This window comes from Candida metapsilosis, assembly GCF_017655625.1.
Source record: "Candida metapsilosis strain BP57 chromosome Unknown scaffold4, whole genome shotgun sequence".
Classification (NCBI taxonomy): domain Eukaryota; kingdom Fungi; phylum Ascomycota; class Pichiomycetes; order Serinales; family Debaryomycetaceae; genus Lodderomyces; species Lodderomyces metapsilosis.
Genome location: NW_027138162.1, coordinates 69,892 through 83,268, shown reverse-complemented (window position 1 = coordinate 83,268; position 13,377 = coordinate 69,892). Strand labels below are relative to the sequence as shown.

Sequence of the window (13,377 nt, the reverse complement as noted above, 5' to 3'; positions counted from 1 at the left end):
CGTACACAAAGAAGGAATTTTGTCTCCCTTTCGTTGTCAAATTAGCACATAAACACAAAATCTAAACATACAATGTTTATGACGCAAAAAAATAGCGCCTATAGCCATAAAAGCCTAGCATGTGATAGACACTGAGTAAGTGAAGACTAAGCCCGCATTAGCCTAATATCAAGCCATACGGCAAGCTTGCTTGCATATTCAGAAACTCGGTTTGATCATGATGTATGATCGTTGCGTCATTACCTCCTTTTCTTTGGAATATGAGAATATGTGTTCTTCTTTACTGAAATTTTCATAGCGGACACTACCATTTTAACCCATATTTTCTATTTTCCTCTATTGTGTAACATTGAGCCCCCTTTCTTTTATATTTTTATTTCCGGGGTAGTGTGCAAAATACCAAATGTGAATATAGGGCAAGGGAGAAATGGATAATTCTTTCTAAATCACAATGAAAATAGCAATCGACTTAAATTGCAGCCTCCCTCGTGAAAGGATTCATTAGCAAAACATAAAGGAATAACAATACAATTAGGGAAGCAGTCCGTATGAAGAAAAAGCTCATTCAGAGGGAGGAGTGAAAGACAGTCTTCTTTCCTAGAATAGTAGTCTGTAATAGAAGTAGAAAGTCATGATGCGTCGAAGTTGCTTCTGTAGTAAAGTGGAGTAGTTTTCTAATTCACATTGAGACTGCACATAAATTGGGAAAGTGAAAGACTTCTATATTGCAATTACGCGCTGATGCATGCTCTATTCTACTTACACGCGAAACTCACATCCCGGCTGTAATGTAGTCGTCAATACATGCAAGCAGAGGTTATATACATCATCGTGGCTGCAGTCAAAGGTGCGTCACTTCAGGCACCACCATCTCGCAGAAAATTTTAGTCTTTGCCATTGCATATAATTTGTTTTCTTCCGGCTGTGCAAGGTAAAAAAACATTTTTCTAAATTTGGTCATTGACAATAGGTTTTTTTCTTTTTGGTGTCCATGGTTTGTTATGTTTATTTTTGTTTGTTTATTTACATATATTCTTAGGTAATAGAATGTAAGGTGGTTATTAAAGTGTAGTTGCACATTCTTTGTTTCTCTTGCACAACACAATGTAAAGTGCAATTGCAGCAGCAGCAGCCCGACACAAAAACAAAGTTAAAATGCAGCAATAAAAAACAAGTTTGTTTGTGTTTTGCTATTAATAGAACAAACAAAAGTGAAAATCAGTTTCATTTGAAGTAACTTTCACAATAAACCTGCACGTGTAAGAAAACTAGCTCATATACAGTTCAATTCTCATCAACAATGCTTTATAATGGCTTTTAAAGCAATTGTATTTGTTTCTCTCCTTTTCCTTCGATTTGAGGCTGTAGCTATTGTTTTCAGCTGAATGTGCTGCTGCTATTTCTAGTTTTTAGTAAACAATAGCACAAACCCAACCTAAATAATACAATACAATACAAAAGAAGTGTACATGTAGAAATATTTACATACAGTACTTTGCATTGTCTTTTAAAGAGCAACCGCAGGAAGAAGAGTTACAAAATCGTGAGATTTGCATAGATCTTTTACATTCGCCATTAACATTTTGGGTTAAATTAAATTAATGAATGCAAAAAGAAAGAAAAGAACAGAAAAGAAAAGAAAAGTGACGAAAACTAAATTCCACCAGATAAAAGTTATAAATACCGCTGTATTCTTCTAAATTGAAAACTTCTGTTCTTCTTCTTTTCTTTCCTTTCTTCACCAAAATCTAATTTACATTCGCTTAGACACTAACTTTTTTTTTTAACAATGCAATACTCAAAGATCGCTGTTTTGTCCGCTGCTGCTGGTACCGCTTTGGCTGGTTACTCAAACTCCACCGCCCCACCAGTTTCTACTGACACTGCCATTGAAACCACTGTCGTTACCATCACTTCATGTGAAGAAGACAAATGTACTGAAGTCCCAGTCACCACTGGTGTTACCACTGTCACTGATGTTGAAACTACCTACACCACTTACTGCCCATTGTCAACCACTGAAGAACCAGCTCCAGGTCCAGGTAAGACTGAAACCGAAGTTGACACTACCGTCGTTACTGTTACTTCATGTGAGGAAGACAAGTGTACTGAAGTCCCAGTCACTACTGGTGTAACCACCATCACTGATGTTCAAACTACCTACACCACTTACTGCCCATTGCCATCTGAAAAACCAAGCAGTGCTCCAGCTCCAGCCCCAGCTCCATCAAGCCAAGCTCCAGCTCCAGCTCCATCAGGATCAGCTCCAGCTCCAGCTCCATCAGGATCAGCTCCAGCTCCAGCTCCAGCTCCATCAGGATCAGCTCCAGCTCCAGCTTCATCAGGATCAGCTCCAGCTCCAGCTCCAGCTCCATCAAGCCAAGCTCCAGCTCCAGCTCCATCAAGCCAAGCCCCAGCCCCAGCTCCATCTTCTGCTAAGCCATCTGAAGGTGAACAAACCACTCACTCCACTGTTGCTGCTGAATCATCTGCCCCAGCAGAATCCTCAGCTGCTCCATCATCTGTTTCAGCTATTTCTGAAGCTGGTGCCGCCAAGTCTGTTCCATTTGTCGTTGGTGTTTTGGCTTTGGGTGCTGCTTTGATCTAAGCCAATTAATGGAGATTCTTTTTACTCACTTGCATTGATGGTTTAGTCTACATCAACACTTTTTTTGTTTCATTTTTCCATCACTTCGGACAATTTAGGTTATAAAGAGAGGGTTATTCTAGGAAAACAGTCGAGGTAGTTAATTGCTTTCATGCACATTGTCATGCTACGATATTGGAGTCATGAATGGTGCTTCCACTACAAGAGGCTTTGATCTGGATGCTTTTACTCACTTTCAAGTTAATTTCCTTTTTCATTTTTTTATTTTTATTTGTGATTTGGTTATTTCGCACCTACTTTTTTTTTTACCTACAATATAAAATAGTTTTCTGTATAAGTTTCTGTTTAATTTTAAAATACAAATGGTTTTCGGTTTTCAAATTTGATTGGATTGTAGATTCTTTAGTTGCGTGCCGAGGAGAGTTAACTTGAATTAATACCCGGCTGCAAAGTGTAAATAATTTTGCACGTCTTGTTTTGTGTGACTTTAGAACCCTTTATGTGAATCTATAAAAGTTTAACTTAATAACCGCTCCGAACTTAAATTCAATAACTTCGCTTATTAGGAGATAAGCTTCTACTAGTAAATGAAGCACTCTTGAAGGTGGAATGGCAAATAGTCTGAGTTTGCGGGTTACTAGACTTTTTGTTTTTGTTTGGTTTATTTTTACACCCGAGGGTTTTATTTTACATAAACAGATCGACAGAAAGGAATTCAAAAGTATTCTATGTCTTTTGTTTATGTTGTTACCTTTCTTCAAAGATATATTTAGCCAAAGTCTTGTAGCATTCATTATAAAGGGTTCTAGAATCCAGTTGTGTATTTTCTTTTTCTCCGCGTTTTCGCTAAATATTTTATTTTTATTTTTCTTTGTAATGTGTGTATAAACAAAAAACTATTTATAGACACAAATAAACAGATCACCAAAAAACCCCAAGACTTTGTTGTGTAAACAAATGGAGTTTAACTGATTACGGAAATACGTTTGAGACGTGTTTCTTGGCTAGTGTTGTGATCATCGGTTCTGTGGGTTTGCTTAATTCACACCCCCCGTGCTATGACCGTCTCCTTGTTGCTGTGTTGAGGAGGTTTAGTTTTCTTGGTTTCTTTTTCTTAGGAGGGGCGTGCTTCGCCTCAGTGTTCAATATATGGAAAATATAGCAAAAGAAGGTTGAAGAGTGACCAGTGGTTACATACTCCTGGGATCATTATAAATACCAGTGAGGTTCCCACCCATCAAGGATCTAAATTGGAGATACTTCTTTCACTTTATCTTCACCAGTGCAATTCAAATATGAAGTTATTAAATATTGCTGCTTTTTCGACTTTGGTTGCGGCTTGCTCCGGTTTTGGTTTTAAACGTCGTGACACAACGTCTGGTGCATCAAGTTTTGCCGTTGATTTGACTGCTGGAACTACCACCAGTTCTGTGCCTCCTATTTCGTTGCCATCACCAATCACTAGTGACACTGTTCCACCAGTTTCGTTGCCCTCACCAATCTCGAGTTCTATTCCACCAGTGTCATTGCCCTCACCAATTTCCAGTTCTGTTCCACCAGTTTCATTGCCCTCACCAATCTCGAGTTCTATTCCACCGGTGTCATTACCATCACCAATTTCGAGCTCTGTTCCACCAGTTTCATTACCATCACCAATTTCGAGCTCTGTTCCACCAGTCTCATTGCCCTCACCAATCTCCAGTTCTATTCCACCGGTGTCATTACCATCACCAATTTCGAGCTCTGTTCCACCAGTTTCATTACCATCACCAATTTCGAGCTCTGTTCCACCAGTCTCATTGCCCTCACCAATCTCCAGTTCTATTCCACCAGTTTCATTGCCCTCACCAATCTCGAGTTCTATTCCACCGGTGTCATTACCATCTCCTATCAGTGTCTCACTGAGCTCAACACCATCTCTTTCAATTCCAACGCTTACTGCTTCAATTCCAACTGTTTCTTTTAGTGACTCAGTGGCACCACCCAGCTCACAGTCAAGTGATAGCAGTTATCACTCCTGGCCAACACTTTCCTTACCGTCAGTCTCCTGGCCTTCAGATTCACACTCTTCTCCACCAGAAGAGTCAACTACAACTGTTACAACTACTGAAATATCAACTACTACTTGCCATCATGGTCACTGTCACCCCACCACTATCACTACTGGTGTCACTACCATCACAAAGACCGATACTACATACACCACATGGTGTCCAATCGAAACTGAGACAATAACGGTGCCATCAACTACTATTGAAACAACTTGCATCACCATTACTGAGTGTGATCACCATGGATGTACCACCAAACCAGTTACAACCGGTGTGACAACTATTACAGAAACAGAAACTACTTACACTACATGGTGCCCAATTCCAACTGAAACTGTAACTATTCCGGAGACTACCATTGTTACAATTACAGAATGTCACTATGATGAATGTACAACGAAGCCAGTTACTACAGGAGTCACGACAATTACAGATATTGAAACAACTTATGTCACTTGGTGTCCAATTCCAACTGAAACAGTAACCATCCCAGAAACAACAATTGTTACAATTACAAAATGTAACAACGATGTTTGCTCAACCGTTCCAGTTACCACTGGTGTGACTACTATTATTGAAATTGAGACAACTTACACCACTTGGTGTCCATTACCTACAGAGACGGTTACAGTTCCAGAAACAACGGTTGTCACTATAACATGGTGCGATTATGGTGAATGTACAACTGCTGAAGTCACCACTGGTGTTACCACAGTTACTGAGCATTGGACAACGTATACAACTTGGTGTCCAATCACGACAACTACAACCACTTTACCACCACCACCACCACCACCATCCTCTTCATTTGCTCCACCACCACCTCCACAAGAGACCACGGAAACTGATATTGAAACTACCACAATCACCATCACCTCCTGTTCAGAATATCAATGCACTCCTATCGAGGTTACCACCGGTGTCACAACTGTTACTGAATTTGACACTACATACACTACATATTGTCCATTGCCAGATGAAACAACGTACACCTATCATTCATCTGATTCTGTGATCCCGCTTCCATCGGATGAAACCACAATTACCGTTGTCCCATCTGATGATACCATGATTCCACTCCCATCTGATGAAACATCAATAACTCTTGATCCACCAGAGATTCCAAGTTCATCTGATCCAGAAGTTCCATCCACCCACCTTTCAGACACTGATTCTACCGGATCCACCGATCTTAGTGGAATTCCAACAGGAATCACATTGACTCCACCTCAGAGCGATACGACTACGTGGGATACATTCGAAACTCCATCCAGTGAATCAGGAATTTTCACCATATTGCCAATCTCAGAATCAAGTGGTATTGAAGCTAGAGATGTGGATCATGGAGTTACAGAAAACTCCGGTTCATATCATGAATTATCTATGGTCATCGCTATAATGGCAGTCGGAGCATTCTTGATCTAGTTGTATCCAAAAATTTACCTAAAAGCGTTCACTAAAATCACAGTTTTTGATATTCAGTTCTATTTAGATACTTTTCAAACCAGACCTGGTTTGACGATTTGAAAACACTTAGCTCATGGGCTAACATTGTTATTAACTTGCGATATATTCGGTTCATATTTTATATACTTTATTGGGAATACATACTTTCGGTTCTTACTCAAATGTAGAGCATGTAATGAGTAATCATTCTTCTGACAGTAGTACATCTTTTATTAGATAATTTTACAAATATATATCATCGTTTATATCATACACTTTCATCTCTTCCCTATCATGGCCACTCTGGGGATTACCTTTATTGTGCTCCTCACCTAACCCATCCACACTTTCATCAACATTAAACTCATCAACCAACAATTTGAACCGATCTTGCAATCGCACTGCGTTCACATCACTTATTCCATACACTTTGATGTTGGTGATTTTCACATCTCGAGAGAACTTAAAGTATATGTCCTTACCAGCAATTTGATGGTTGACAAACCGAACAGGCATTTTGATATGATTGATACCCAGCCGTATGTGACTAGACTTGATGAACTTAAATTTACAAGCATTAATATTGTAACCAGCGGAATCCTCAACTTTGGGGAATTTCAATGCATCAAAGCCAGCCTTACTGTAAGGCTTGAATCCAATCGATACTCGTACTGGATTCTCTTTACTCTCATCTTCCAATTGAATCAAGACATCAGTAGGGATTATGGATCTACTCAACCTTATGCCTATTTCATCACCACCTTTCCATGTGATATCATTGTCTAGGAGCACATGAATTGCGTTATTTCTATCCTGCAAGCCTTCAGCAAACATGATCCACCCGTACCACATTTTTTTAAACAAATTGTACTTTTCCAAATTTGATGTCAAAAATCCAAGAATTCGTGAACCTTGATTATAGTCGGCATAGTTGACTAGTTTCGATCCTTTGGATATAAATTCAAGCATGGAATTGATCCAAACTTTATTTTTGGATGAAGGATTTTTCAATCTAGGATCTGTTGTAATGGTGTCATTCACAATGTTGAGCCCATCAAGAATCTTGTCCACATTTTCCTCTACTTTTAAGGTAATTGAGTCAATCGAGTTTGAAATAGCCTGGTCAACATATTGCTTCAACTCGTCAACATTTTGTAGCCTTTTCTCTGGTTGAAGTTCTTTTAGCTTATCATCTATGTGTGACTCGCTGTACGAATCAAGGAACAGATTCAAAAACTGATGAAACTGAGGAGATACTTGGACTTGACCGTGCTTCGTGTAGATTAACTTCTCCGTATCTTCAATTGGCTTAGCCTTGTTGTACAATGATTCAACTTTTGAATTTATCAGTTCCAATTTCGTCTCAGTTTGTCGCTGAAGCTCGAGCAATGAATGATCAAAGTCGTCAATCCGAGTGCTCATCCCTCTAAGGTCTATTTTGGAGTTGGGTGTTGCTTGTGGTTTGCCATTGAGCATTATAATCAATGCTATAAAAAGAACTGTCACATAAGCTACAGCAAAACCGAGATATGACTTCCACCGTATTGTATTAGACCCATGTGATGACTTGCTTTCTCCTGTGAGATCACTATCATTGGATTCGTTGAAATCGATCGTTTTTCTCAATCTAGGTGATTCAATTTGCTGTGTATATTCTGGACTCTCCCTTATATTCCTCTTGTAATCTAAATATTCCCAGTCTTCCCCTTCGTCATCAGTTAAAGAGCCATTGTAAGTTTCCCCATCACTCAAGACATAATCCTCATCCTCATCTTCATTGTAGTCATTATCATATTGATTGTTGATAAATTTCAAGTAAGATTCATTCAATTCATCTTCATCAACATCTTCTTGTACACCATTCAATGTCATTGAGATCTCTGCATCTATATCAACTTCAGTGGCTCCATTTTGACGATCGGGTTGATAGTCTGGTTCATTGGTTTTGCGATAACCATCAAAATCGAATGGTTTCCTGGGCGATCGTAAGGGATTCGACTTTCCAATCATTTGTTTTAGGTGTATGGAATTTTCATCATCAGTATCGTTACTGTATCTTGGGACTCTATGGAACGCGGATGACATTTGACTTGGGTGAATTGAACAGAGTATAAAATAATGATGGCCAGAAGAAATAAAAAGACGCGTTTATGCAGAGAAAATATACTCTCCCCAACAAAAGCCACGGACCTTGGTTATGCAATCCATTCACCATACACGCTGCCTACCTTTCCTGAAGCAAGTATATAACCACCTGCAATGAATCACACTTTTGTTTCAACATATGGAAAGCCTTTTCAATCGTGTGTCTGTGATTGATGTGCTTGGGAACTTTGTATCGTGTTGCAAAAGCTATCCTTGACACGTGGAGATTCTCGATGTGACTTTCTTATACTACCGTTGAACATTACCAAATGGACGAATACAGTATGTTTTGTTGTTGCTGAAGAAGGAGTGTCCAAAATGTTTCAATCCACCACATTTTGTTGTGTTTGGAGTTACACGTACCAGATTATACACACATAGCTTCTAAATAGCTAGGAGTGTCAGAGGTTACTAGAATGAGGGTCAAGTGTAATTTGTGTACTTCAATATGGAGAGTTAGCTTACATGTACTGCAATTAGATGTCGACTAATGGTGGTACATTTGACTGTTGACGATAATCAATCAAGCAAGAGTAAGTGTTTTGTATCTTGCCACCACGAGAGGTACTCGTCAAAGCTATCTCACAAGGCAACAAGGGTTACATTATTATTGGTGGTCAAAAGGTAACTAGAATCAATTTCTTGTTAACCTTTTTGCAACAGTATAAAGAATTCGATTACCTTAAATTCTACAATAATTATAAGATAAACCATGAAATAATAACATTGTAAGCCTATGTACTGTGTCCTTATAACTTGTTAAGCAAAGTTTCAGCACTGGAGGTGTCAGTGAAATCTCCACCATCCTCATTGGCCAAGTAAACAACTTCACCATTCTTGACAATGGCAGCGTATCTTTGCAACCTTTGGCCCAAACCTGCGCTGCTCAAATCTAACAAATAATCATCTCCCAATTGGCTCGAAATTTTCCCCTCGGGATCAGTAGCGAAAACAACAAAGTTCTCCTCACTCTTATAACCGACAGCTTTGCCAAAAGCAGACAAGACAAAGGGGTCAGTCACAGCCAAGACAATTACTCTCTTGACTCCCTTATTTTTCAACTTGTCGGCATTTTTAATGTAATCCGGAATGTGTTTGAGGGAGCAAGTTGGAGTAAAAGGGCCAGGGATCGCAGTAATAACAACAGTACCATCTTTCAACTCTTCAGCCAAGTCAAGTGGTTTTGGATCACCCGCGTTCAAAATCTCAGAGTGCTTATTGTCATATGGGACATATTTTGGTTTAACATTTGTTGGAAATTTTTGACCAGCCATTGTAAAATTGGTATGCGTTGTGAGTGTATGGGTTATCGAATAAAGGATGAGAGAAACGAAGCTGACACGATGTGGGTTACACTGATATTTATATACATCTTGGTGCTCAGGGGCAGATCGATTGCCTTGTACAAATCATGATCAAACGTTCTAACCCCTTTTTTTCAAGAACTACTATGCACACCGCAAATATAATTGCTATGTAAATGGGAAGGGACACAGTGTAGCTCTTTGACAAATACTAGCCACACTTATTCTTTTGTAACTGATACACGTTACATTGTACTTGATGTCCAACGTAAACTCGCATTCACGTGATACGTTTTGATATATAGCGCAATCTATTGGTGTCCGTCTTTTTGTTTTAACAACAGAAAGCAAATACCCATACGCAAGATTTATGACTACGACGACTTCCACAAAAACACTAGATGTGTCTAATCATTTACTTTTGTCCAGAAACATTCTCCAATTTCAATTGCTGCCAAATCTTTATGATACAGAAAAATTGCACAAAACGTTTAACAATAATAGCCATAATTGATTACTTAATCACATCAAATATTGGGAGACTCCGCACTGATGAAGTAGTCTCTATGCAATTTGTTTCCTTCGTCACACACCTAATCCGAGCTTTTCTTCGAATCACACCCTCAATATACATCACCGCACTCAGGTGATTTCAACCCTCAACTTATTATATACTTGGCTCAAATAATAATGCGGCCTTTGAATTGCAAGAGCCTGTATTGGGGCAAGTTTCCTATTCGGTTTGATTTCAACATGAATCTTCTTCCCAAAATCCAAGACGTCTCTTGTACTTAGGTCCTGAGAACTTAAATCTAAACGATATCACTACATTCCATCCATCCAGCTCATCAGAATTAAATCAATATCCGGTAAACGAGCGCCTAATTGAGCTAGCTTTGAAAGCTTAATTTCAAAAACCTTATTTTTGAATACCTCGTTTAAAGCACGGCTGCTCAAAGCACACCTATGCTGGTCAACATCTAATGGGGATACAACAATGCAACACTTTTCGATCTTAATATGTCCATCCAAATTGTCTCCTATGTCCCAAGGTATATCAGATTGAGTGATCCATTTTTCCTACGCAAGGCCAACACTTACTCCCACAGTCGATTTTTAAGCTTTTATATTTTTTTTTTTGCAACTTTATTATTTGATGTAAAAGACCTCCACAGATACAACCTCAGATCATGTTACATTTGAACCACAATCTCGTATCTGCTGGGTTTAGGGTAGGTCACACAAAACGACAGATGCGGGACTCCAAGTCCACTTCTTGAATTTACGTTATCATAACGACTGGGAGCACCTCAAATGAGGAGAAACTTAGTTTTACAGTGTTCAGAGATTAGCCGTATCTGAGGGGAGGCTGAATATATATAACTGTTAGTAGAAGCTATCACTTTCCACACATACGTGCCAACACCACTCGAAACTTGCTAACTCACTTTTTAATAACTACCAAGCTCATTTATCTTGCAAAGTCTGTGAATAATGGCTGATACTGAATATATTCCGTTACCACAGAGCGCTGGCTATGCTGTTCTCATTGGTTTGGGTGGTTTATTCGCAGTGGGAATGGTCCTCACGACCTATTTACTTAGACGGTACAACAAAGAAATCATTACGGCAGAAGAGTTTGCAACTGCGGGTAGATCAGTAAAATCTGGATTGATCAGTGCTGCTGTTGTCTCTTCTTGGACTTGGGCTGCAACATTGTTAACTTCAACAACTCAAGTTTACAAAAATGGAGTGATGGGCTCCTGTGGATATGCATTTGGTGCCACCGCTCAAATTACATTGTTTGCTACTTTGGCCATCAAGGCTAAAGAAAGAGCACCTCTGGCCAGAACTTATATGGAAATAATCAGAGCAAGATATGGTGCACCAGCCCACACTATCTATGTCATTTGGGGTCTAGCAACGAATATCATGGTGACAATCATGTTGATTACTGGTGGCGCTGCTACTGTTCGGGATTTAACTGGGATGCACCCAGTTGCATCATGTTTGTTGATTGGTCTTTCACCTACTGTTTATTCAGTCTTTGGTGGTATCAAAGCTACTATTTTGACAGATTTTGCTCATACTATTGTTTTGCTTATCATTATTCTTATATTTGGGTTTGCTACTTGGGCTACAAGTCCTGTGTTGGGATCCCCAGGAGTGGTTTGGGATTTGGTTACCAAAGCGGGAGAACTATACCCAGTTGAAGGTAATCAAGATGGGTCTTTCTTGACAATTCATTCCCGTTCAGGTGCAATATTTTTTGTGATTACCATTGTGGGTGGTTTTGGAAATGTCTTTTTAGATAATGGATACTACAACAAGGCTTTCGCTGCCGATCCTGCGTCTGCTTACAAAGGATACATTTTGGGGTCCTTGGCTTGGCTTCCTATTCCAGCATTCTGCTCCTTGACCATGGGATTGGCTGGATTGGCTCTTGAACGTACCGAACAATGGCCGTTAGGAAGACCAATGACACCACAAGAGGTTGCTGCTGGGTTGGTATTGCCAAATGCCGCATCCGCGTTATTGGGTAAAAGTGGTGCTGTGCTTAGTTTGGTTGTGACGTATATGGCATGTACCAGTGCCATGTCATCTGAATTAATTTCGGTCTCCACTATAGTCACGTATGACATTTATCGATCATACATTAATCCAACCGCCAATGGTAAGAAATTGATTTTCATTTCCCATATCAGTTGCGGTGTTTTTGCTTACTTGATGGCTGGTATTTCAATTGGTCTTTACTATGCCAATGTGTCTATGGGGTTCTTGTACGAATTGATGGGAATACTCGCTGGTGGTGCCGTCTTTGGCTCGGCAATGACCATCTTGTCGTCTAAACAAAATTGGCAAGCTGTTACCTTTTCTCCCCCAATTGCTATGAGCATGGCAATTATGTCTTGGTTAGTTGTTTGCAAATCCAAGTTTGGAAGCATTACATATGACAACTTGTTTATGGATGATGCAATGTTAACTGGTAATGTGGTGTCTTTGCTTTTCCCATTGATAACGGTTCCATTATTCACCTACATCTTCAAACCTCAGAATTTTGCTTGGAAACTATTGGAAACAAGAATCACAAAGGTTGATGAAACTGAGGAGTTGATGGAAGCTACAGGTAAGAGACACCGTGATGATGAAAAATTGCACCCAATTAAATCGGATATTTCAGTGATTGCTAGTCAATTGGCTGAGAACAAAAGGGCAAGCTACACACAAGAGCAAATTCGATTGCATAAAGCCTTCAAGACCACCGCCATTGTGTGTGTTGTTTTATCAATATGTTTGGTCATTCTTTTCCCAATCCCATTATATGCCAGCAAGTATGTTTTCTCCAAAAAGTTTTTCACGGGATGGGTCTGTGTTTTCTTCCTTTGGACTTTCTATACGGTGTTTCAAGTTGTTGTGTATCCATTCTGGGAAGGGAGAGCAACGTTGTACCACACTGCAAGAGGAATTTATTGGGATTGTACCGGTCAATCTCACAAATTGTACGAATGGCAAGACTCTCATCCCGAGGATTTGCATGCAGTGCAATCGCAAGTTATGGCACAGTTATCTCACCAAAACAGTGGAATTGAAGAGGTGTTAGAAGCACCAGCTGAGTTTCACATAGATGACCAATTATCTGATAAAAAGAGATAAATTATATGAACTATTATTGAATACTGACTGTAGAATAGTAAACGAGTCTCTAGCAAGCCTTACAAAAGGCTACATTTTGTCTTCGATAAATATATTAAACACTTGCGAACGTAATCTCTACTTCAGGTGAGCGCTCGTGCAATGGTAATTGCATTGTGGGTAATATCTC

The 13,377-nt window shown here is 39.4% G+C and overlaps 5 protein-coding genes across 5 annotated transcripts; 3 read left to right on the top strand and 2 right to left on the bottom strand. All coding sequences in view use genetic code 12, as the record gives it.

The window, feature by feature from the left end:
- Positions 1-1,789: 1,789 nt before the first annotated feature.
- On the top strand, positions 1,790-2,608 carry I9W82_003427 (PGA62; the record flags this gene model as incomplete). The annotated part of the gene is made up of 1 exon (XM_067692391.1): positions 1,790-2,608. One exon carries the CDS (start codon positions 1,790-1,792, stop codon positions 2,606-2,608), a length of 819 nt encoding a protein of 272 aa, XP_067547825.1.
- A 1,295-nt stretch (positions 2,609-3,903) lies between these two features.
- I9W82_003426 (MS4A18) lies at positions 3,904-6,084 on the top strand (the record flags this gene model as incomplete). Its single annotated transcript, XM_067692390.1, has 1 exon — positions 3,904-6,084. The coding sequence occupies one exon, from the start codon at positions 3,904-3,906 to the stop codon at positions 6,082-6,084; it is 2,181 nt and encodes a 726-aa protein (XP_067547824.1).
- Positions 6,085-6,348: 264 nt separating this feature from the next.
- Positions 6,349-8,190, bottom strand: I9W82_003425 (uncharacterized protein; the record flags this gene model as incomplete). The annotated part of the gene is made up of 1 exon (XM_067692389.1): positions 6,349-8,190. The coding sequence occupies one exon, from the start codon at positions 8,188-8,190 to the stop codon at positions 6,349-6,351; it is 1,842 nt and encodes a 613-aa protein (XP_067547823.1).
- Positions 8,191-8,999: 809 nt separating this feature from the next.
- Positions 9,000-9,524, bottom strand: AHP1 (thioredoxin peroxidase; the record flags this gene model as incomplete). Its single annotated transcript, XM_067692388.1, has 1 exon — positions 9,000-9,524. One exon carries the CDS (start codon positions 9,522-9,524, stop codon positions 9,000-9,002), a length of 525 nt encoding a protein of 174 aa, XP_067547822.1.
- Positions 9,525-11,048: 1,524 nt separating this feature from the next.
- I9W82_003423 (sodium:solute symporter family protein) lies at positions 11,049-13,208 on the top strand (the record flags this gene model as incomplete). The annotated part of the gene is made up of 1 exon (XM_067692387.1): positions 11,049-13,208. One exon carries the CDS (start codon positions 11,049-11,051, stop codon positions 13,206-13,208), a length of 2,160 nt encoding a protein of 719 aa, XP_067547821.1.
- Between the last annotated feature and the right edge of the window lie 169 nt (positions 13,209-13,377).